The 24711-nt window shown below is 46.2% G+C and overlaps 1 protein-coding gene across 1 annotated transcript in view; it reads right to left on the bottom strand.

Annotated features, from left to right (window-relative positions):
* The window catches only part of LOC119951475 (plastin-3-like), a 95111-nt gene that overhangs the window by 8544 nt on the left and 61856 nt on the right, over positions 1-24711 (bottom strand). Inside the window, exons 2-4 of the mRNA XM_038774685.1 lie at positions 13296-13397; positions 10768-10931; positions 837-966 (exon numbers count right to left, since the gene is read on the bottom strand). Of these exons, the coding sequence (XP_038630613.1) occupies positions 837-966; positions 10768-10931; positions 13296-13362 (361 nt within the window). The 5' untranslated portion in view covers positions 13363-13397. The remainder of the gene's footprint in view (positions 1-836; positions 967-10767; positions 10932-13295; positions 13398-24711) is intronic.

Raw genomic sequence — 24711 nt, 5'->3', positions numbered from 1 at the left:
GTGATATGTAGCTATGGCATGGGTGGGGTGGTCGATTACAGGGAGCCCCGAAGCCAGGACCTCCGAATCTGTACACATCTTACCTCATATACATATCGATGTATGGTTGTCTTTTCTTGGTTATATTTCTTTTCTCTCTTTGCCATTGTGTTTATATAGAACATTCTGTAGAGATCTCTGTCACTGTGTAATGTCCCTTGCAATACTATTATAAATGCAAACCAATAAAAATACTTTAAAAAAAAAAGTATTTGCACCTCCACTCCCAAAAAGAGGAGACTTATCTGATTTGATGAGCAAGGTTATGTCAGGGAGAACCAAAAGCCAAGTAGGTCTTTGGAGGGCTAATAATGAGATTAAGGTTGATTAAGTAACAGTTATACTCCAGAAAGTCAGCTAGAGTGAAGGAGAAAACTGGGACCAACTTTTACTCGGTCTAACATTTATTTACAGAGCTAAGCGTTTCAAGGATACACCTCTTCACTCAACTACACCCCAGTTTCAGTGAGCGTCCCTTAATATCTGCTCAAGTGAACCCCAATTAATGACCCGTACTTGCATACACAATTGATATACAATTAATAATGAGTTGGTGGGATTACAGCAAGTGCAGTTCAAAGTAATAAAGTGTGAGATAGCACAGGATGAAAAAAGAATGTATGAATAGACAGTAGGGTGAACAAAGGGATTTGGTTCCAGATAAAAATAACTCAACGTGTGCAAAAAGCCATCAAAAAGTATTTTTATTTAATTAATTCTCAGGATGTGGATTTCTCAGAAAGAAATTAGCCCAGTCCCTTTTTGCATGAGTGGCAATGTATCTGAGTAGAGGTTACCGGAGTAAGAATGCTGGGTTCCTTCACTGGACTGAAGAGATGTCCCACCAATGGCACAGATGCCCTCTCTCCTGTTGATGGCCATTCTGAACGTTTTAGCGACATGGCTACTTTTCAAGTCTTGAACAATCTGTGAATTAAACAGTTGCATGAAAGCAATTCAGTTTAAGTGAACACTATGATTCATGGGGTCTTGAACTTCATGGGCCCAACATCCATTTAAAACGTTTCTCTTGTGGCAGAAGTACAATTGTTTTGTGACATGCATTTAATATGCTTTGTAATAGTATATAACTTCTGTGTCAGGGTAATTTCACCCCACTCGGCTGACTTTTGCTGAAGTTAATAAAGTGATAGACAAATAGATTTTGTGCCCATTATTTTAATTCACTTCCATCAGCGATAAAATTACCAACGCGAGTGCTGAGGGTTTCTACATTCACCCAACCATTAATCAACATGTCTGTAAAACAGCTTATTCACAGACGGTCTCAATGGCCAGCAAGGGATTCAGGAAACTGAATCTTCTCAAAGATTTTTGTGGCTCAGACAACCATTCAATTGTGCACCTAAACCTTTAGCAGATGCATGCGAATCAAGGAGTATGAAAATACCAGATTGGGAATATTTTGCACAAATATTACATAGAAATGGATGTACAGCTTGTAACATCTCAACTTCAATAAATAAACACAAAGTGGGACGACATTTACACACTTCTGATTCTAGTGCATAGTGTGTGAGACCTGTCAGTGTTCTGATGCATTAACAGAAGCATTTGTGTACGTTAAACAGCCTGTGTTTATACAAATACTTGGCAAAGGGAGCTTTGTGCCAAAATTAAGAGGAAAGCAACACCACCACATTAATATAATTTCAGTACCTGCAAGGGTATCCACTGTTGTGTTATGCTGCTTCGGATAACACAGGCTGCTACTTGATGCAGTCTTAACTAAAGGATGCTCCAGACTCTGAAATGAGTTCAACGTGTTTATTGAACTATTAACACAGTTCTCAAATGAGTTTGACTCTCTGCTAATCTAACTGTAGTAACTCAGTCTAACTGTACCAGCTTATTCTAAGCCACGTGCTGGGGTGTGATGCTGCTGATCAACCCTGTCTAACTCTCTAGATGTCTGTCTGTGGAAAGAGGCAGGGTGTGAGTGCCTCATCCCTTTTACAGTGTTTATGTCATGCCCCCTTGTGGTGAGGCCACCTCCGAGTGTCCTGACTGCCCATTGGTTGTGTCCTATTCTGAGTGTTCATTGGTTGCATATCATGACATCCACGTCCTTATTAAATCTGTTACAATCAGAGAATGGTAACTCACATGACACAGAGATAAAAAATTTGGATACAAGTGAGCCCAAAATCCACAGTTTTATTCCAGGAAATTCCACTGAAATTGACAGACAGTTGTTGTGTTTCTCTATCCTTTCCTTGCTCAGTAATCCCAATGGTCTTGCTTGGATTTTAGTTTTCCATTTAACAGCTCTTGCAACCTTGCCTGGGATCTGACAGCCTCTAGTTCAGTGGCGGGCAACCTGTGGCCTGGGCATGTAGCCCATCAGGGTACGGAGCCCTTGAGACATTTTGATGACTGTTGCCCATGCACAGGGTTGCCACATTCTAATGATTTCCATCCACATCGCTTTTTTCCTCCTGGTATAACTGGAGTGATATGCATGTAAAGCAAGGGCAAGTGAAGTGAGGTACATATTGATTGCACGCAACATTGACTGTGAGAGCCGTGCACTCCCTCTGCGTCCAATCAAGTGTTAATATTTATTTTATTTTTACCACCTGAAGTTGATGGCAGTTCTATTAATATATGAATATTTATACGTTTTGTAAGGGCCACGAAGAATCCAACACAAGTTTGTAGAGTTGAAATAAATAACTATTTACAATTACATATATACAACAGCAGCAGTACTTCATCACTGCTCTCTCCTCTAGCTGGTTCCACACTGGCCAGCTCTATATATGCAGTTGACTCTGCTGCTGATTTCTCAGCCCTCCTCATTGAGGGAGCTCATACTCACTAAGGATTGTGGGAGTCCCCAGCCAATCAGGCAGGTTATAACATCCCCCTCCCAAAGTTCGAGGAATCCACCGAAGACCTTAGCAAAGGAGTGCGTCGGACTCATTTTACCGCAGGCCGGACACCATTTGCACGAGGCTCTAGGTTGGGTGGCATGTAAGGAGAAGGCGAACGGCGCTTCCACGATGAACTGCATAACGGTTGTAAGTCCACGGGCCATGGGATTGAGGACTCCCCCATCGGAGGCGTCCCGTGTCTCCATCTCGGAGTTGGAATCCAAAATCTCCGTCATCTCGCCATCCATATCTCCACATAATTCTGCAATGACCCGCGCAGGCTTTGAGTGCGGCGCCAGAGGAAGATCATGAGGATGAACCTCCACTGTGTCTGGTCTCTGCGGCTGTAGAAGTGAGCTCCGGGGGCAGGGAATCTGTGCAATAGATGGCTTTCTGGACCGAACATGATCCAAATGCTTGCACTGGAGCTGACCGTGGGCTTTCACCTGGTAAGAGATGGAGCCCAATCGTCTAAAGAATGCCAGGGACCCACTGGGCACCAATAGCAAAATTTTGAATGAACTCTGGGTCACCAGGCACAAACTGCTGAATCGACTGATGCCGAGCAAGGCCATGGACCTGCTGTCCTTGAGTGCGGCGTACTTTTGCAGCAATGTCCTGGAAAACCATGCTAAGGTGGGTGCGAAGTCTCCGGCCCATTAGAAGTTCTGCGGGAGCTACCATAATCACCGCATGTGGAGTGGTCTTATACGAAAACAGAACATTTTTGCCAGTCTAGTGTCCATAGACCCGGAAGACTTTTTCTTTAGGCCCCGTTTGAATGTCTGCACTGCCCGTTCCGCCAACCCACTGCCCGTTCCGAAACTGGGTGGTAAGGAGCAGTGCAGACATTGCGTGTGCCATTTATCTTCACGAACCTCGCAAACTTCTCACTTGTGAAAGGAATGCCACTGTCCGTGACGAGCCCCTCGGGGAGGCCATGCGTACTGAAAGACAAACGCATCTTCTTGATCGTTGCGCAGGACGTTGTGTCTACCATGTTATGCAGCACTAGCCATTTAGATAGGGCATCGATTAATTGAAGGAAAATGGATCCTTGAATAGGGCCGGCGAAATCCGCATGCAAGCGCACCCAAGGCCGCCCTGGCCATTCCCAGTGATGTAGAGGGCGCAGCCGACAGAAGCTTCTGATGCTCCTGGCAAATGGGCCAGTTTTGGGCCACCTTCTCAGTGTCTGCGTCGAGGCCTGGCCACCAGACATAACTCCAGGCCAACATTTTTATTTTGGTCACACCCAGATGGCCAATGCGCAAGCTCCTGTCATATTTCCAGGACGACCACACGCGTCCCCCACAAGAGGATACTGTCTTCCACGCTAATTTGTGACAGCTTGGGGGAAAATGCCCGCAACTCGCCTGGGAGCTGTCTATGCTGCCCACCATATAGGACTATGTGCTGAACCTTTGACAGGACTGGATCCATCTGGGGCCACTCACGGATCTGCAATGCCGTGACAGGAAAAGAGTCCATAAAATTTAGGGTTGCAACCACCTCATCTGTTGTGGGGTTCTGCAAGTCCTTGCATGGCTGATGAGCCCGATTCTTGAGCCGAATCTTCAAACACTCAGTTGGCATGATATCCAAATGGTGAGACTGAGGTTCTTGGACTCTAGCTCGTGGGTATTCCTTTCTCAGGCTCCATTTCCAGGCCTCCTCTTGCCGTCAGGAGTAATCGAAGAATTGTGACCCTACAATCACAAGGTTTCTCCAAGTAGGTCTCTCCTGAGCAACAGTCTCCCAGTCATTGCAGTTTATGTTCCATTTCTTGAGGTAAGCCTACATGGTGTCTTTGAAGAGCTTTATTTGTCCTCCTCTTGTTCGGAATAATTCCTTGACCTGGGTGAAGAAGATTTGCTTTGGCAGTCAGGACTCTGATTTATTGAGATGGAATTCCAAGAGGCATTCAATAAAGATGGAGTGTAAATATGCAAGCACTGAATACAGACAGGGGCAGGAATTGTTAGCAGGTAGGAAAGTTGGAGAATTGTTATTTACTTCGGTTGGCAAGATGTGACAAATGATGCCCCCAGGAATCACTAATGGGGTTCAGCTTTTAACCATATTTATCAAGGACTTAAATGAAGAACAGAGAGGCGTATGTCCAAGTTTGCTGATCACACTAAGTTAGGTGGCACAGTAGATGGTGTAGTCTAGTGTAATTAACATAGGCCAGAACAGAAATCTACAAAGCAACGTTGATAGATCGAGTTGGCAAAACCTGTAGTAATTTGTTCACAATAGGACATTGTGAGGTCATCCACTGACGGAAGCAGCCAACCTTTTTTAGCTCGAAGCTATAAAATAAGTCACCCCTGTCTAAATGCTAAATTGAATAAATCTGCTTTAGCCGACAGATTTGAGTGCTACTGACACAAGAAGAAGCCTCAGTTCGGATAGAGAATAAGATAATTTGTACTTGGCAGTTTTGCATTTACCCAATGTCAATCTCAATGAACGAGTCCACTCTGGTTAAGTTTAAGGCAATGTTTTCTATTTATTACCTCACTAAATAAATCATTGGGAATTAACATGAACAATTATCATCTCCACTTTTTACTTTTGAAAGCATATTTCTTGATTTTCATCCAATAGAGAGTAAAGGGAAGGGGGGGGGAGGGGTTACACAAGAAAATATTTCTCCTCATCTACGTCTAAAATGGGAGACCCTTTACATTTAAACTGTGACCCCTAGTTCTGGCCTCTCCCGCAAGGAGGGATATCAATTCAGCATCCACGACCCTGTCTGAAGGAGTGCAAACACAATCACATTCATTGATGGCAACCTGGAGGCCCTCTTTTCACAGGAAAGAAAAGCCATCTGCGTGGGAGTATGGGATGCCATGAATATTGCTTTCCAAATAGTGTTCTAAGAGATTTCATAGTCATGTTGCGAGCTGGAACATCTTTCCATTTTCCACTTCCATCATTCAGTGTCAAGAGCAGACAAAGGAGCTACTTTGCTCTAATAATGCATCTTCTTAACCCAGCCTCATGCTTTACTGCACAGATTTACATTTCTCTTTCGCCAAATTGGATATCAAAGTGCTGATAAATTTTAAGCCACACTTCTGTATTCACAAAGAACAGATTTAAAACTGCTCAAGCTAATTTCCTCTCCAGCCAACGGAGGGGACTCATAATTGCACCAGCATGGACTGGAAAGAAACTTTACTTTTAAGATTTGACTTGACATGGTGCCAGCTTACAGTATCACCCAGCTTCCTACCGCAGTCAGTATGAAAAGGAAATTGCCACATTTCCTCTATTTGTAAGTTACCAATGTTGGCATGTGAACTAGGGTATGTAGGGAATGAATGATAAATGTTTTGTCCCTCAGGATTATTAAACTGCATTTAAAATCAATATAATTTGCGAGTTAGAAAACTGCAGTGGTCCCCTGAAGTTCACTGCTACTAGGACTCTTCACAGCCAATACCAGAAATTATGTACTTTAAATATGCCTTCAGTGAGTCTTAAATCCTTGTGGTTTTAAGATAGATGTAAGTTTCTAACTGCAAGCCAAGGACATTAAAGAGAAATCCCACCCAGATATTGTTTCAGTTATAGGGCTTATCCTAGGCCCCCAGAAGACTTTTGCTACATATTTGAAAAGTGGTAGAGCATCGAGCATCCTAGCCTTAAATAGTAAATGAAAATATTGTGCAATAGACGCAGAGAATATTTAACCGTGAGATCTTAACTGAACCTACTCGACTTTCTATGAAAGCTTTTTAACCGACTGGGCACAATCCAATTCAGATAGATCCCCAGCTTTTCAAATGCCTTGAGAAACAATTAACGGGGCTTCCTGGGTTTAAATAACTCAGAAAGCTTGAGGGCAGAGTCAGTTAAACAACGGTTGCGGTTGCTTTGAAAACTCTTGAACCTTGAGATTCCTGTTGAGACACAACATTATTGTACTGGGAAATCTCCTACCCAAATACAGGGCTCACAAACCCAGCATAGGGACATTTAAAATTAAAAAACATTTAGCACATTTAAACTAAACAAGAGACCACGGATTAAAATAAATCTGAGTCAACTTTAGGTGATGGTGCAGACCCGATAGCATGATTCTTCGGTGAATTTTCCAGACACCTTTCACCAAGATAACAATGATGTTCAATTGAACCTTTCTGCAAAGTGTGGCTGCAACAGTTCCTCATATCTTTCACATGGGTGCTTTGCAGACTATTTCTGAACATGGAGCTTCACGAACAATATAAAATGGGTGTCTAGGGCTCTAGTTTGATGGACTAAACCTGCAAGCCCCAGGATAGAGTACTAGTACAAAGCAAGGAACTGTGGAAATCATGAAATATCAGAAGCCTCCACTCTAGCCTTACTTATTTTTTTATTTGTTCATGGGACATGGACGTCTCTGGCTAGGCCAGCATTTATTGCCCATCCCTAATTGCCCTTAAGGGGCAAGTTAAGCGTCAACCACATTGCTGTCGGTCTGGAGTCACATGTAGGCCAGACCAGGTAAGGATGACAGATGTCCTTCCCCTAAGGGACATAACTGAACCAGATGGGTTTTTACAACAAAAGGTAATGGTTTCATGGTCAGCATTAGACTTTTAATTCCAAATGTTTATTGAATTCAAATTTCACCAGCCGCAGTGGCAGGACTCGAACATAGGTCCCCAGAGCATTAGCTGGGTTTCTGGTTTGCTAGTCCAGTGACAATACTGCTACATCACCGTCGCCCCAAAGTGAAGACAGATCAGTGTGCAGCTTGTATTCGACTGACCCAAGAATCAGCTATGACTCAAGTTCTATTTTCACTCAAGACTTTGAAGTGCTCCTCCGATGAGCTGGAACCGAAGGTTTCTCCCCGTTTTGTTCTAAACTAAAGCATCTAACTGATCTGTGTGTGATGTATTAATCTGGACCTCGGTGCCTAGCTTACTATGGGCTGTAAACTATGGAAACCGCAGACCTCGATCAAGGGCATTGACATTGGGAAGAATTCCCGAGTGTGAATTGTGAAACCACAGTGGCAAAGAAGAATATTTGGGATAAACCAGGTTTTAAAAAGAACATTATAATGGAGATGGTCAGAGCGGCACAGTGACTAGAAGAAATGAAGAAGATCGCTTATTCTCACGAGTAGGCTTGAATGAAGTTACTGTGAAAAGCCCCTAGTCGCCACATTCCGGCGCCTGTTCGGGCAGGCTGGTCCGGGAATCGAACCGTGCTGCTGGCCTGCTTGTTCTGCTTTAAACGCCAGCGATTTAGCCCAGTGAGCTAAACCTGCCCCATTGCTAGCACTGCTGCCTCACGGTGCAGAGGACCTCCGTTCGATCGCGGGCCCGGGTCACTGCCCGTGTGGAGTTTGCACGCGTCTGCGTGGATCTCACTCCCACAACCCAAAGATGTGCAGGGTAGGTGAATTGGGCATGCTAAATTCCCCTTAATTGGAAAAATAAAACGAATTGGGTACTTACATTTAAAAAAATAATAGAGATGGTCAAATGAACAAAACAATTCGGATTACTTTCGGCATAATAAAAGAAGGGATTAAGGCCATTCATAATAAATTGGGTAATAACGTGTAGATTTTTATTAATTTCCAATGGACAGGTTTCCTTTAAAAATGTAATTAATATGTTGAACTGCATGACCATTGTGGTCTCTCATTAAGGCGGCAGACAGATCAGAGCCCTGAAATGGCCAAAAAGCACGAGCCTTGAAAATGCCGGGGATTCTTGTGTTGATAAAGAAATTAAACTAAATCAACAGTGATCCTAACACTGTCGCAAGTGATGTTTTAATAATGCCTTTAAGCAACTACAAAACCCAAGTATGCATTAATATTTTGTCCAGAAGAGTAGTGGGGTGAAACCTTTCCATTTGGCGGAAGGATCAAGAACCAGGGGGACGAAGATTTAAGGTGATTTACAAAAGAGGCAACGGCGATACAATACGAGGAAAAAGATTTTTGTGCAGCAAGTGATTAAGAACTTCAAAGAGAATTGCATAATTATCTGGAAAGAAAAAAATTGCAAGATCATAGGGAAAAGGTGGGGAGTGGGACCAGCCGAGTTGCTCTTGCGGACAGTGCCATGAGCACGATGGACTGAGTGGCACAGTAACCATTCTTTGTTTCAGATTTTCTTTGGAAACAGTTTTTGGTCAAGCTTTTATGTAGCGTTTAACATTGAAACTGCCGATGCAAACACTTAGGCCTAGAAATTGGATTGCACAGCACCTGACATTGGGCAGGAAAATGGGCACTGAAGGGTTCAATATGGTGATTTGGTTAAGCCGCCCTGGGTGCTGTCAACAAGTGTACATTTCAGCCCTTTTCGGAAATTGGCTGGTTTTCATGGGCCTAAAGCGCACAAACAAGCAGTTTTACACGCCCTGCGTTGTGATTCTATGGGCTGCAGGAGACAGTCATCAATAAGATAAACAATATGAAAATGGAGCTAGAATACCCTACATGGAAACTGCACGCCCTTTCTAATCACAGCTCAGCATCTGACCAGCACTTCCCCTCCTCCACACAATACTAAACCACCCCCTCCCTTTTCTTACGACAGGCCAATATGCCCCTCTTTGTGACTGTTGTCTCTTGGGGGTGTGATTAGTTGCCCTAGCCACTGGATACATTCTGATCTTGGAAGAGGATCAATTCTGCAAGGTCCACTTGTGCAGTAGTTTCACTGCTCTGATTGTTGCCCAGTCTATGCCAGAATTTGGACCAATCCGATGTTTAGGCCTAAGGGAATTCCAAGGTATGTAAACAGTTGCTTGTCACAGTACAGTTTCAGGTTCCTGCCTGGAGGCGACGAATCAGAGTTTCTGTTGCCTCTCTTCTAACTGAGATTTTTAAAATAACTACAGACAACTTGCTAGTCTGAGTGAAATGTGCAGCAGTGAGTTCAGTAACCTTTAGCTATCTTTCAATATGACAGAGGAACTAAAAGAATACAATTTTAGTGAAGCAAAACAAAAGGAATGAGGAAATTTCATCTGCCCACTCATCACCAGCATAAAACATTTGATCATCACATTGCTACATAGCCGAGCACAATCCAAACATTCCAAAATCATGTTCGAACTGGATATAAACATGCAAGTACTGCTTAAAGTAGGGCAATCACAAACATGTAGAGACTGCTGAGGTAGAAGAAACTAAAGCCTACTACACAAGTAAAAAAAAACACAGAGGGCTTAAAGAAAATAACTGAGTGCAAATGGAAATGTGAAGAGGTCACACACAAATATAGAATCTGCTGAAAAACAGATAACGCTAAGAATGTCTTTCGTTGAACAATATTCTTTCATGGCATTTGTGGAATGCACACATTTAAGGAATACATTTCAAGTAATATGCACCGGCAGTTTATAATTCCACAATTTTTCCAAGCTTTCTTCACTTCAAAGTTCATCTTCAATTGCTACACATTTAAAGTTCAAATTTTGTTGAAAAAAATACATATAATGAAAATGGAGTTCGAAATAGTCTTCATCGGGCTTACTAGCATATTCACAGCAAATGGTGCTGATTAAATAAATCCTTTCAGAGGACACCCCACACTTTTACTGCAGGGCTCTCAGATAACCTGATAAATCACATTGCTCTGCAGCTGAACACATGGATTCTAAAAAAAATCAAAGCAAGGATAATTAATGGTTGCTAAGTTGCTGAGAATGGAATCTTAGCTCTGGACTTGTTTTATGGGTGCTGTGGGGACAGTCAATGTTGGATTCATTATTGTCCAATATGAGGCACATCGTACATCAGAAACATGGGGACAAACTCATTTCTAGACAGCTTTTGAAGTACAAGGACACTTACGGAAACAAACTCGTCAAAACTGATCCTGCAATCTTTGTCTTTGTCCCCTTCGGTCATGAGGTTCTCAACAATTTCTCTTATTTTGTAGCCAGGCAACGAAACATTGGCTTCACGGAAAAGATCACCGAGTTCGGAATTACTAATGTAGCCGTTGCTGTCGAGATCTAGCCAAATAAACAAAAGGTTTTGTTTTAATTAGAAATAAATCAGAGCAATAACAACTACTGTCTGGCAATTTTGGGGGAAAAATCTGTTCAATTTCAATCTTTAAATGCGAAGACCATGAGGCGTAGGAGAAGTCGGTCATTCAGCTGACGTAATATACCCCTCTGCCTGTAACTTAAGGTTAAAACAAATCATAAACAAGGTGTTTTAAGTTTGCACACACAAACTTTGCTGGCCTACAATTATGCTTTGTACCAATAGGGAAAGCTACATCTCACTATATTGCATATGATGGAAGCACATTCAGCACATTCTCCCACCATGAAGCATTTAGGCACCATTTCTTTTGGTGTGGTGGTCCAAACACCTTTAACAGCTAAAAACGGTTTTTGCTCCATTTCGTCAAACTCTGAGAACTTATACAGTGTTCTTCAGACGTTGATGGCCAAACATTAGCATTTCTGCATCAACCACCTTGCGAGGTTCAAAAGAATTGGAGTTGGCTCTAAAAGTGCTGTCGAAGTACATACTGTAAATCAAGAAAAGAAAAACCAAGAGTCAGAGGTCCATATTAAATCTTACAAATTAGGCACCATATGAAAATGTTGCCATCTTTTCAGCTACACGGGTAACAACAATTAGGATTCTCCTTTCATCTTAAGAGGTTGAGAACTACATCAGTGAGATAGGTGACAGAACTTATCCCCAAACTCTCACTCAAAAGAAAACTATGGGGCTAGGGTGTGTAGTCAATTTTCAGGAAGCCACAACTCACAATTACCCATTGGGAAGGGAACATAAGCTTTTATTGATGCTACAATCTCAAATTTGCACTGTTTAATTTAGAATAAACTAGTATATTGGTTATAAATCAGTGCCTGACGATTGTATATCAGAATCCTTTTTCCAAGTTAACAGTGGCTGGCCAAAAAAAACAAGTCCCTAAATCACTGCTTTCAAATTGTGCAGGTTTACATTCTGCCTGAATATCTACAAGGAGTCATTGTAAATTTGCTCATTCCGTTTAACTGGAAACGAGTGTATCCATATCAAAGTGGATAACTTGGAGACCCTCTCAGGTTACGTGGCATGTGCAGACAACAAGCAGATATGCGTAACTATGTAATGGATCTCTATTGCTCCTCATTACAAAATTATGTCCATGCAAATGAAAGCAAATGTACAACAACAAAAATATCAAACTGGGCAGCAAGGTAGCACAGTGGTTAGCACTGCTGCCTCACAGCACCGAGGTCCCAGGTTCGATCCCAGCCCTGGGCCACTGTACGTGTGGAATTTGCACATTCTCCCCGTTAGGCGTGGGTTTCACCTCCATAACCCAAAAGATGTTCAGGGTAGGTGGATTGGCCACACGAAATTTCCCCTTAATTGGAAAAAATGAATTGGGTACACTAAATTTACTTTATTAAAAATCAGACAAATCATATCATAAGCCCATGTTCTTGTCAATAAAAAAATGCCCCTGATGTATATAATTGAGAGGAAGAATGTATCAGTGAGATAGACAGGCTAAGTTTGAAGTATCACTCAAAGGGCAGGTTGCATTGGTAATGAAGAAATAGACTTACGAACCACAAGCCTTTCTAAACTAGGAGAAGTCTCCCAAAAAGCTCGGAGACCAGCTGTAGAGAAGCCTGTTGCACGTATGCGTGTGTACAAAATAGCATACACATGTACGTGAGCACGAGTGAGCACAAGAAAACCTCCACTGGCTGATGGCAAAAGTGAGAACTTTGCCAAACAAAAGACAATTGCCAATGCACCCTAACCAATACTTCCAGACCATTCAGCTAGTGCAACAATCTCAATGAACTTTAAAATAACTTACCTCACTGAAATAACTGAAAAGTAAGCTTATAACAACTTGTATTTATACTAGAACAGTAAGCCACAATGCTGTTAAAGATAATGCCGGCGGGTTTTATTTTGTTTGGCCGGAGGGGAGTGGGAAGTGCTACTGCTTTTGTGTAGTAGATACAGCACCCTAGCTGTGGCATGCAAAGATGAAGTGGGATGAAAAATATCATCAACTGGCAACGTCGGGGGGGTTGGGGGGAAAGAGAGATATTCGTTTGGATGTTTATTTGGGTGAGCCAAACAACTGGTTCGGCTTCACAGTTCAAGCAGCTGAAGCATGGCAATTTCACAGGTCTATGATTAAAGTGCACTGAAACCCTCATTACCAATTGATTAGAGGGGCCAGTTTCTGACCATTTCATAGAACTTCATTGCAACGCAGCTAGACTTGCTAAAATGGTTGGTTATGTCAATGTAGGCTACCAGACCACAGTTTGCTTTGTACAGTTGATCAACAGGCAGCCACTCTCCAAAAGACTACTCACCAACTTTGTTAAAAGCCTCATGGAGCTCCTCGAGGTCATCCTTTGCAATCTGTCTTACAGTGGCCATTTCTTTCACACGTATTGGAACCCAATCTCAGGTTACTGATTCAAAGATGGAAGAGGAAAGAAAAGTACAGTGTCAGACCATGAACATCAAAACCATTTCTTACCCTTGCGTTGTTATGCCTCGTTATGCAACGCGGTGTGTGGGAGTTTGCTGAAAATGTCCTGCTACGTTTAACGTGCAAGTTGGGATGGTCCGCTAGGGTCTTCCGGTTCTGTCGAAAGTCAATAGACCTTTGGCCTGCCCACTGCACACTACAGTGGGTCCTGCCACAGCAGGGCCGAAGAATGCGAGCCATAGTTTCCCAACATTGCGCTGCTCTGGCAAACACAGTTGTCACATGACCCACTTGCCGTACAGGAAAGTCAGGGTTAACTGCCCCCGAACACATGCTCTGAATTAGGAGGCTTGGGACTGCACTTGAAAAAGGACTCGACAAACTGAAGAAAAATAAGACAGTGATCTGTTGGAACATACTTCAATTGCCAAGTGTGCAAATTTTGGAGTCATATTTAAGAGAACACTATTTCCAATCTACAGGAAAAAATAACATTCAGAGTAACCGAAAATAACCTCTAATCAACTTCAGGACTAAAATCTAACAAATAAAATGAATCGGATCTCTGATTAAACCAAAGATGTGCCCAAGAATAAGTGGCCTCCAATTGTCTGAGCAAAGTCTAGCCACTACAAGTGAAGTTTCATACAGCCATACTTGCTCAAAATGATATAACATGTTACGCAATACAATGTATCAGTCATGTTAGAATAGAATATCCTCCTGATTCTCACGAATAGTGTCACAAGTTTTTTCGACATATGTAAACCTTAGTTCCATTCGCACTGCATCCTTCCTGAAGCAGGATCTCGTCCATTGATCGCACAATGCTTTCGCGTAAATTCTATCTCTGTCCCTTGCACACCACTGGAGACAGGATTGCCACTCTGCATCCATCCAGAAGCAGTATGTAGCCCATCAACAGCACAATGCTTTCGCGTAAATTCTATCATCGTCCCTTACACACCAACGGAGACAGGATTGCAAATAGACATCCATGACAAAACCCATTGCACATTCACAGCTATATGGAGAACTTAAACACACAAAAGTGTTTCCACAGCAAAATCCTTTGCAGTTTAGAATAAAATTAATTTCAGACAAGGTGGTAACAAAGTAACTCGGCCATCTACCACCTTTGCGGGGCATGCCAACTTGTCCGAATACTGCCGACATTTGGGCAATTTCCAATTTTTTAGTTTCACTGCAGAGAGAGGGGAGATGAGATATAAGTCGCATTGTTACTTTTTGTAAGCAAGCTCTGGGCTTAGCAACCATATCACTTGTGTGTAATCAGGATTCCTGCCAACCTCTAACAAAAGCTTTCAAAATCAAATAGCGTGAGAAAGTAAATTTGGAATGTGTGTACATCTCGCAAAAAGCTAGCAATTACTGATCTTCCTCAGGTTGTGACCACTTAGCCAATTTCTTACCAAAACCCAAGTCTGCCATTAGTCTAAGTATTCACCATTAATGGAAATTGATTTTGTACTCATTCAAGGGATATGTGCTTGGCTGGCTCGGCCAGCATTTATTACCCATCACTACTTACCCTTGAGAAGGCGGTGATGAGCTACTCTCCTGAACCGCTGCAGTCATTGTGGTGTAGGTACATCCACAGTGCTGTTAAGGAGGAGTTCTAGAATCTTTACCAGCAACAGTTAAGGAAAGGGGACAGATTTCAGAGTCACGATGGCATGTGGCGTGGAGGGGAACTTTCAGGCAATGGTTAACAAACCATGATTGGAGACTGTGGGGAAATATAATCCATACTGTCAACTTACTCCAAAATAATTTGTTTGACAAAGGGCCGTATGACAAAATGGGCACCTAATCATACCTATCAATCACAAGAGGCTTGAGAGAATCCACAGGTAACATACACCAGTCTTTCAGTTGCACACATCTGTGATCTATCTAGCTCATTGCACCAACAAATGATTTAAGACTGCTCAGAGTAGAATTTGGAAGGCAATGGTTTGAGAACTGTACTGGTAATAATGGATTAAGTCAGCAGTTTTGAGATACTGGACAATTTTAGAGTTAACACCATCTTCTACAACTCTGCTCCTTAATAGTGTCTGCACACATTACATCAGTTCGGAATACTTTCCTCTCCACCGTGGGACTAGGCAGGGATGTCCTATTAATCTCCCCCCCCCCCCCCCCCCCCCCCGCTGTTTGCACGCGTGATTGACCCATTGGCCAATGCGTTATGAAGTTCAGGGATATAGAAAGGGATAGTGCGGGCGGGGGGGATAGAATACAAGGTGTCCTTATATGCCATTGTCTTGTTATTATATGTGTCGGAACAGAGTGTGTCAACAGGGGGAATATTGGGGCTGCTTCAGGTGTTTGGGTCTTTCTCGGGGTACAAATTAAATCTAGACAAGAGTGAAAATTTTGTGGTGTCTCAGCCAGGTGGGGGCAGGTGTGGGGGGGGCTGCCATTCCATAGGGCAGGGACTCACTTTAGATACCTGGGTGTGCAGGTTGCTCGGGATTGGGCTGGGGGGGGGGGGGCTCCATTTCTAGTTTGGTGGGGAGGGTGAAAGTTGATCTGGCAAGGTGGGATGGTCTCCCACTGTCACTGGCGGGTCGGGAACAGGCGGTTAAAATGAATGTGTTGCCGCGATTTCTGTTTATTTTCCAATGCCTGCCGATTTTCCTGCCAAAGGCATTTTTTAAAGAGATTGAAGGGATGACAACCTTGTTAATATGCAGAGGGAAGGTAGCCAGAATTAGAAAGGTGCTACTAAAGAGAGGAAGGCAGGCAGGGGTTTGGGTCTTCCGAATCGGATATATTATTACTGGGCGGCGAATGTGGAGAAGGTACGAAGCTGGGTCAGACGGGTTGACGACCAATGGGTCCGAATGGGAGAGTTTGTGTAGGGGGTCGGGATTGAAGGCGCTTGATGTGTTGGCTTCTGTAGGCTTGAGGGATGAACAGACACTTCCAACAGAGATGAAGGTTCAACTCAATTTTATTAACTACTTCTAGTTAAGGGGGGGGGGGGGGGGGGGGGGGGGCACCTGCCTCAGAAGGACAGCAGGCACAGACCAGCTACCATCCGGGAGGTGGATGCGAACCTTGTCGCGTGGATTGATGTCAGGAAGGTCAGCAGCCCGTGAGTCGTATGATGTTTTCTGCTGCAGTCGAGGCATGCGCATGCGGGGGAGCACGTGGACATGGTCGAGGCTGAGAGCAAGAATTGATGGCACCGTCATTCTGAGGGTGCGGTTCATTAGCAGCTGAGCAGGCGACAGGCCGGTGGAGAGCGGGGCGGAGCGATATGCCAGCAGAGCCCGATGGAAATCTGAGCCGGCGTCGGCGGCCTTGCTGAGGAGCCGCTTTACGATGTGGACCCCCTTTCCCGCCTTCCTATTGGATTGGGGGTATAGGGGACTGGACGTCACATGCTGGAAATTCTAGTGTCGGGCGAAGCCGGCCCATTCCTGGCTCACAAAACAGGGGCCATTGACCGACATGACCGTCAGCGGAATGCCATGTCGGGCAAATGTCGGGGCAGCACGGTAGCATTGTGGATAGCACAATCGCTTCACAGCTCCAGGGTCCCAGGTTCGATTCCGTCTTGGGTCACTGTCTGTGCGGAGTCTGCACATCCTCCCAGTGTGTGTGTGGGTTTCCTCCGGGTGCTCCGGTTTCCTCCCACAGTCCAAAGATGTGCAGGTTAGGTGGATTGGCCATGATAAATTGCCCTTGGTGTCCAACATTGCCCTCAGTGTTGGGTGGGTTACTGGGCTATGGGGATAGGGTGGAGTTGTTGACCTTGGGTAGGGTGCTCTTTCCAAGAGCCGGTGCAGACTCGATGGGCTGAATGGCCTCCTTCTGCACTGTAAATTCTATGATTCTATGATTCTACACACCCTGATCACAGCCGAGGATGTGAGGTCGTGCAGCCTTATGACCTCTGGGTGACTGGAGAAGTAGTCGATGATGATGACGTAGTCCCTGCCCAATGCATGAAACAAGTCAATGCCCACTTGGTTCCAAGGCGATGTGACGAGCTCATGGGGCATCAGGGCCTCCCGTGGTTGGGCAGGCTGAAAACGCTGGCAGGTAGAGCAGTTGAGCACCACATTGGCAATGTCATCATTGATGCCCGGCCAGTAGACGGCTTCTCTGGCCCTGCGGCAGCACTTCTCGATCCCCAAGTCCCCTTCATGGAGTTGCTCCAACACCAGCTGGCGCATGCTTTGTGGGACGATGATGCGATCCAATTTCAGGAGCACCCCAAAGACAACCGCCAGGTTATCGCAGACGTTGTAAATTGCGGGCATTGGCCCTTGAGACAACCGTCCGACATTAAGCGCATCACCCGCTGCAGAAGTGGATCAGCCGCTGTCTCGCGGCGAATTTGCATCAGTCGTGCATCCATAGCTGGCAAATGAGGGGCTGCAAACTGGACGTGAGCATCTATTTGGCAAATGAAGCCGTCATGATCACATGGAGTTTTGATCGACCTCGAGAGCGCATCGGCCATGGCAAGGTCTTTGCCCGGGGTATAGATCAGTTGAAAGTCGGACCTGCGCAGCTTGAGTAAGATACCCTGGAGGCAAGGCGTCATATTATTCAGGTCCTTCTTGATAATATTTACAAGGGGGCGGTGGTCTGTTTCAACCCTGAACTGCGTAAGCCCATAGAAGTAGTTGTGGAACTTCACGACTCCGGTGAGAACGCCGCGACACTCTTTCTCGATTTGCGCATAGCGCTGCTCTGTTGGAGTCATCGCCCGCAACGCGTACGCAACGGGGGCCCATGACGAGGCCTCGTCTCGTTGCAGGAGCACGGCACCAATGCCCGACTGACTGGCATCAGTAGAGATTTTGGTCTCTTTTGTCGGGTCGAAAAAAAACAACATTGGGGCCATGGAAAGCTTGGCCTTCAGCTCCTGCCATTCACGGTCGTGAGCGGGGAGCCATTGGAAATCTGTGGTTTTGCGAATCAGGTCTCGGAGGGCCGTGGTGTGTGAAGCAAGATTCGGGATGACCATCCCCAGGAACCAGAGAACCGCTTTCTTGTCCTCGGGCGTCTTCCTGGATGTGATTGCTGCAATCTTGTCCTCGTCCTGGCGCACCCCCTGATGGGAGATGTGATCCCCCAGAAACTTGATACTTGACTGGCCGAAGGAGCACTTGGCCATATTGAGGCGGAGGCCGTGTTCATGGATGCGACGGAAAACACGCTGAAGGCGGGTGATGTGTTCCTGCAGGGTGGTTGACCAGACGATAATATCGTCGACATATACCCGGATGCCGTCGATCCCCTCCACCATCTGCTCCATGATCCGGTGGAAAACTTCGAACGCAGAGATGGTCCCGAATGGCATCCGGTTGTAGCAGAACCTGCCAAAGGGTGTGTTGAACGTACACAGCTTCCGGCTTGACTCATCTAGTTGGATCTGCCAGAAGCCCTTCGAGGCATCCAGTTTTGAGAATAGCTTGGCGTGGGCCATCTCGGACATGAACTCCTCCCGTTTCGGAATCGGGTAATGCTCCCGCATGATATTCTGATTCAGATCTTTAGGATCAATACAGATCCGCCCCTCGCCGGACGGCTTCTTGACACAGACCATGGAGCTTACCCAGTCTGTGGGTTCCGTGCCCATAGAGATGACTCCTTGGTCCTGGAGGTCCTGGAGCTGTTGCTTGAGGCAGTCCTTGAGGGGCGCTGGGACTCTGCGAGGTGCGTGAACGACAGGCGTGGCGTTGGGCTTGAGTAAGATTTTGTACGTGTAAGGGAGCATGCCCATGCCTTCGAAAGCACCATGGTATTGATTGATGATGGAGTCGAGCTGCGCCCTGAAGTCTGTGTCGGGGATGCAGGTGTATTGCTTGAAGAGAGAGAGTGTACTCTCTGCACTAAGTGGAGCAGCTTGCATGCCTGCGCACCAAGCAAGGAGGCTTTTGAGGCAGCAACAATCTGGAACGAGAGAATGACTATGTGAGTACGATGTGTCACCTCAAGGCGGCAGGAGCCGCTGGCGGCGATGGCATTGCCATTGCAGTCGAGCAATTTACATGTGGATGGCAGGACAGAAGGCTGTATGCAGAGCTTGCGGAAATCAGACGATGCAATGAGATTGGCAGAAGCGCCAGTGTCCAGGCGGAACCTGACAGGGGACCGGATGACCGTAAGGGTGGCACACCACTCATCATCCTGGCTGATGCTGTGGATGTGGACAGGTTCAGTGCCACGCTTGGGGGAGATCCTGTTGGTTGTAATGACGCCGATTTGGAAGGGCACCAGTGGGTCATTGCAGGCATAGTCGGAATCAAGGTGTAGAGTAGGTTCATTGATGGCAGACTGGATAGCCCTGACGTCTCTGTGGGGCTGGGTGGACCTTCGAAAAGCAGCAGAAATGGAAGATCTGCACATTGCAGCGTAGAGGCCTCGTTTGCCACACTGCAGGCAGCGTCGGGACTTCACGGGACATTGATGCTTTAAGTGGGCGGAGCCGCAGTTGCCACACGCCGGAGCGTCGGGACGTTCGTCGCACCACCGCGCATCCGCGGGGCGATCCAGCGTAGCGCACACCTGCGCAAAGCGGTCCGTGACGTCAGCGCGCTCGCTGCATGTGGACGCGGGACTCCGCGAAAAACGCACGAAATGGCCGCCATCATTCAGGTCCGGAGCCTGAAGAGATTTTATTACCCGGACCCGTTCTGCCTCGTAAGGGGCTTGCTGCGCCGTTTCAGCAGCCTGGATGCATGAATAGCGCGTGGAAGCATGTTCATGAAGCACACAGGTCTCAATGGCCGTAGATTGAGTGAGCTGCTTTACTTTTAGTAGCTGCTGGTGCAGGGGCTCAGATTAAACACCAAAAGCAATCTGGTCATGGAGCATGGAGTCAGAGGTGGACCCGTAGTTGCAGGACTGCACAAGGACGCGGAGGTGGGTGATAAAGGACTGGAAAGGCTCGTCCTTACCCCGAGTTCGCTGCTGAAACATGTATCTCTCGAAGCTCTCGTTGACCTCGACCGCGCAGTGGCTGTCGAACTTCAGAATTATGGTCTTGAACTTCGATTTGTCCTCCCCCTCATCGAAGGTGAGCGAGATGTAAATGTGCAGAGCATGGTCACCGGCTGTGAAGAGGAAGAGAGCAATCTTACGTGCGTCCGAGGCAGCTTCCAGGTAGCTGGCTTCGAGGTACAGCTGGAAGCGCTGTTTGAAAAGTTTCCAGTTGGAGCCCAGATTCCCTGCAATGCGGAGAGGCGGCGGCAGGGTGAACGGAGTCCATTCTGTAGGAAGGCTGGAGACAGGTGGAAGGCAGATCACTGAAGGGTAGGTCTCAGAAGTGCGAGCATTCCTCAACTCCTGGTATCATGATGTGTTAGCTTGTGTAGGTTTGAGAGATGAACAGACACTTCCAACACTGATGAAGGTTCAACTCAATTTTATTAACTACTTCTAACTAACTAACACACGATGTCTGTGGGTCTAAATAATGCTAACTTGAACTAGAGACCTAAGCCTTGTCCGAACCAGTTGATTCTCTCAGCAAGTGCTGTAAGTCTGCGCTGGGCTGAATGAGTTCCTGTTACACCCAGAGGCAGCACCCAGAATGAGCGGGAACCGTGGTGCCCTCTGCCTTTATAGTGTGTGTATTCTAACTGGTGATTGGCTGCGGTGTTTGTACATGTTGATTGGTCCGTGTGTGTGTCCATACCATGATATATTGGTATATATTATGACAGCGCTACTACCGAAGTCCCCGGGGAGATACTCGGAGTCCAGTAGTAATAGCTTAGTTGAGAATTTGGAGGCAATTTCGCCAGCACTTCGGGTTGGGGGCAGGGTCAAAGGAAATGCCGATTCAGGGGAAACCATAGATTTGAGTCAGGGAAGAGGGATGAAAATGTTTGGAGATGGGAAGAGAAAGGAATTAGGACATGAAAAGATCTGTTTCTTGGGGGTCGGTTTGCAGGATTGAAGGAGTTAGGAGTGAAGTATGGGCTAGAGCAGAGGGAAATATTTAGATACATGCAGGTTCGAGACTTTGCCAGAAAGCAGATACAAAGCTTCCCAGTAGAGCCGGCTTCCACATTGCTGGAGGAGGTGCTGACAACCAGGGGACTGGAGAAGGGGGTAGTATCTCCAGTCCCCTTGTCGTGAGTTTTTGGGGCCATTTTGGAGGAGGAGAAGGCGCCGCTGGAAGGGATCAATGCAAAATGGGAGGAAGACTTGGGAGAGGGTAGGGAGGAGGGGTTCTGGTGTGAGGTGCTCCGGAGGTGAAGGCCTACACCTCGTGTGAAGGTTGGGGCTGATAGAGCACACCTTACAAGGGCGAGGATGAGCCGGCTCTTGAGGGGTAGAAGATGTGTATGAACGTTGCGGTGGCTGGGGGAGGGAGGGGGGGGGGGCCTGTATGTGATAATGGGACTATGGGTAATTCCTGATTCCTTTTTGTCATTTGTTTATGTTAATACGCAGGCTAACGTTTGGGCTAATGTTGTTATTGGTATGGGGATTGACATTGCATTCGTTACTGATTATTGTTTATTGTTCGGTGTAAGTTTGGGAGAAAATATGAAAAAGGAGAAAAAAAATATATATATTTTTTAAAAGCTCTGCTCCTTAATGAGGCACGGGTATTAGGGTTGCGGCAGGAGGGCACCTTTAGAGATAGCGTAAACACTAACTAACACTGTGGTGGAGAAAGAGTCCTGAAAGCAGACTTGGACCAGGTCCGGTGAGGCACATTTAAGAATGGTGAGAGGAATATTAGTACATGGGATGTCACTGAAGTCAAGAGAGGGGAAGATCAGACAGGCTTGAGGAGATCAGTGCCTTCGTGGAGACTGTGGGTCGGTGCAGACATGATGGGCCAAATGGCCTCCTTCTGCACAGCAGGGATTCTATGATTCTATGACTGTTTAAGGGTAGTGTACATCAAAGCTGGAAAGACAGATGAAAACATTGAGTGAAACAGTGAATTATATACCTGCAGAAGAACATGCTGGTATTGATTGTATTATAAATCTGAGTCTACTCCAGGGCGGCATGTGGCGCAGTAATTAGCACTGGGACTGCGGCGCTGAGGACTTGGTGTCGAATCCCGGCCCTGGGAATGAGTAGCTACTAAAGGAGTAGGAATACTGCAGTTGACGTCGGACTGGATATTCACCCCAGAGGTGGGAAATTGGAAGCATCTCAAGCTCTTGAGGGTTGGAGGACAGGAGAAAGTTAGAGACAGTGGCTGATCTTCAGAGTGTATCACCCACCCCCCCACACCGTATTCTACAAGAGAAAGAAAGGACAACGATGAGCAACACTGAAAACAAATCAAACTAATCATGGCATTCGTGTGTGTGGGTGGGAAGAATGCTAGGATCCCAAAGAAGGTCCTACGAAAAACAAAATCCGAATAAGGGGGGATGGATCAAGGAGCCAGAAGCAGAGTGGGTGCGCGCGGAGGAGGCCTCCTGCACGGGGACCTCCCTCCGGGCCCTCGCCACAGCAGCACTCCCATCCCCACTCAAAAAACACTCCAGCAGCCCGGTGGTGATAGTCACCCTCCAGTCCTGGAAGCAACTACGGCAGCAATTTGGCCTGACCAAAATGTCGGACAAAGCTCCCACATGCAACAACCATAGGTTCACACCAGCGCTGACTGACGACACCTTCAAAAGGTGGGGGCAGGACGGAGGGACAGTCAGGAACCTATACACGGATGGCAGGATCGCAACACTGGACGAACTGACAGAGAAATTCCAGCCAGCCAGGGGAAACGAGCTAAGGTATCTACAGCTCAAAAGCTTCCTACGAAAGAAGACAAGAATGTACCCACAACTGCCACGACAGACATTACTGGAAGAGTTATTGGATGCAAGCATCCTAGATAAAGGAAACTGTAGTGACATGTATGACCGACTGACAGAAAGGGCCGAAACCGTACTGGACGCAAGAAAGAAATGGGAGGATGACCTGGGGATTGAAATAGGGTCAACTCCACCTCCACGTGCACAAGGCTCAGCCCGACGCAACTAAAAGTGGTACGTAGAGCCCAAAACTCGTATGAGTAGGCTCTTAGATGTGAACGGTGCCAAGGAGGCCCGGCCAACCACGCCGTTGTGGTCTTGCCACAGACTTACGGGATACTGGACAGCCTTCTTCGAGGCAATGTCCAAAGTGGTGGGGGTGAGGGTGGAGCCATGCCCGAAAGTAACAGTCTTCGGGGTATCAGACCGGCCAGATCTATTCCTGGGGAGGAGGGCGGACGCCCTTGCCTCCCTGATCGCCCGCCGTAGAAGCCTGTTCGGCTGACGGTCAGCAGCACCACCCAAAGCTGCAGACTGGCTGTCCGACCTCTCAGAATCTCTCCAAATGGAGAAAATCAAATTCGCCATCCGAGGGTCAGACGACGCTTCCACAGAACATGGGAGCCATTCACCCAATTTTTACGGAACCCGTCTGTGGCCAACGAACAAGCATCTACAGGAGCAGAGAACAAGGAAAATACGGGTTACAGACGGGACAAACGGCTGAAGCGGAGGTGAACGCAAGACGACAACGGCAGCGAAAACCGTCTGGGAGAAGCAAGTGACAACACCAACACCAGATCCATTCGCATATTGCCCTCAGTAATTGTTTCTCCGGCACCCAAATGTATATGTACCTCCCCAGTTTCCCCCCACCCCCACAAACAGATGCCACCCCCACAGATGCCTACTTGTGTTAAAAATAATATTGCCAATTGTACAGCGTTGCTGTTGTTGAGCTGGTGCATAATACCCGACCTTCTATGTGTGTGTATGTATATAATATATGATTTTGGCAAGCCACATGGTTGAGGAAATTGTCATGGTTTGATCTCCCAATGTTCTCAATGGTGCTAAAGAATTGAAAACAGTGGAATGGGAAGGGGGAGATTCAAGTCTGCGGTTCTCTTTCTGATCATTTTCCATTGAACTCATCCATCCCGGTCCCCCCTTTCTAGATGGACACACACTGCATGGGTGCCGGATAAATCAGACAGAACTGGGTTGGTAGTTGGCTTTGCCACCCACTCCCCTCATTATCAAGACAAGAAGGATGGCCACTCAGGCAAGGGCAGCTGGCAACTATGCAACTGCACAATAGCATAAGCTACTGCCTGTAAGAGAAAGAGGGCAGAGGGAAGGGGAAGATCAGCTCAGAGCCAAGAATATTTATATTATGCAGTGCGTGCATTATATTGCAGCGCACCAAGTCTGAGCTGAAGATTGCTGCTGGTGATCACAATCCATGTTGATACGGCAGAGGTCAACTTCAGGAATGCAGTTTATGTACAC

Source organism: Scyliorhinus canicula, chromosome 17 (genome assembly GCF_902713615.1).
Source record: "Scyliorhinus canicula chromosome 17, sScyCan1.1, whole genome shotgun sequence".
Lineage (NCBI taxonomy): Eukaryota > Metazoa > Chordata > Chondrichthyes > Carcharhiniformes > Scyliorhinidae > Scyliorhinus > Scyliorhinus canicula.
This window is presented reverse-complemented; position numbering and strand designations above follow the sequence as displayed.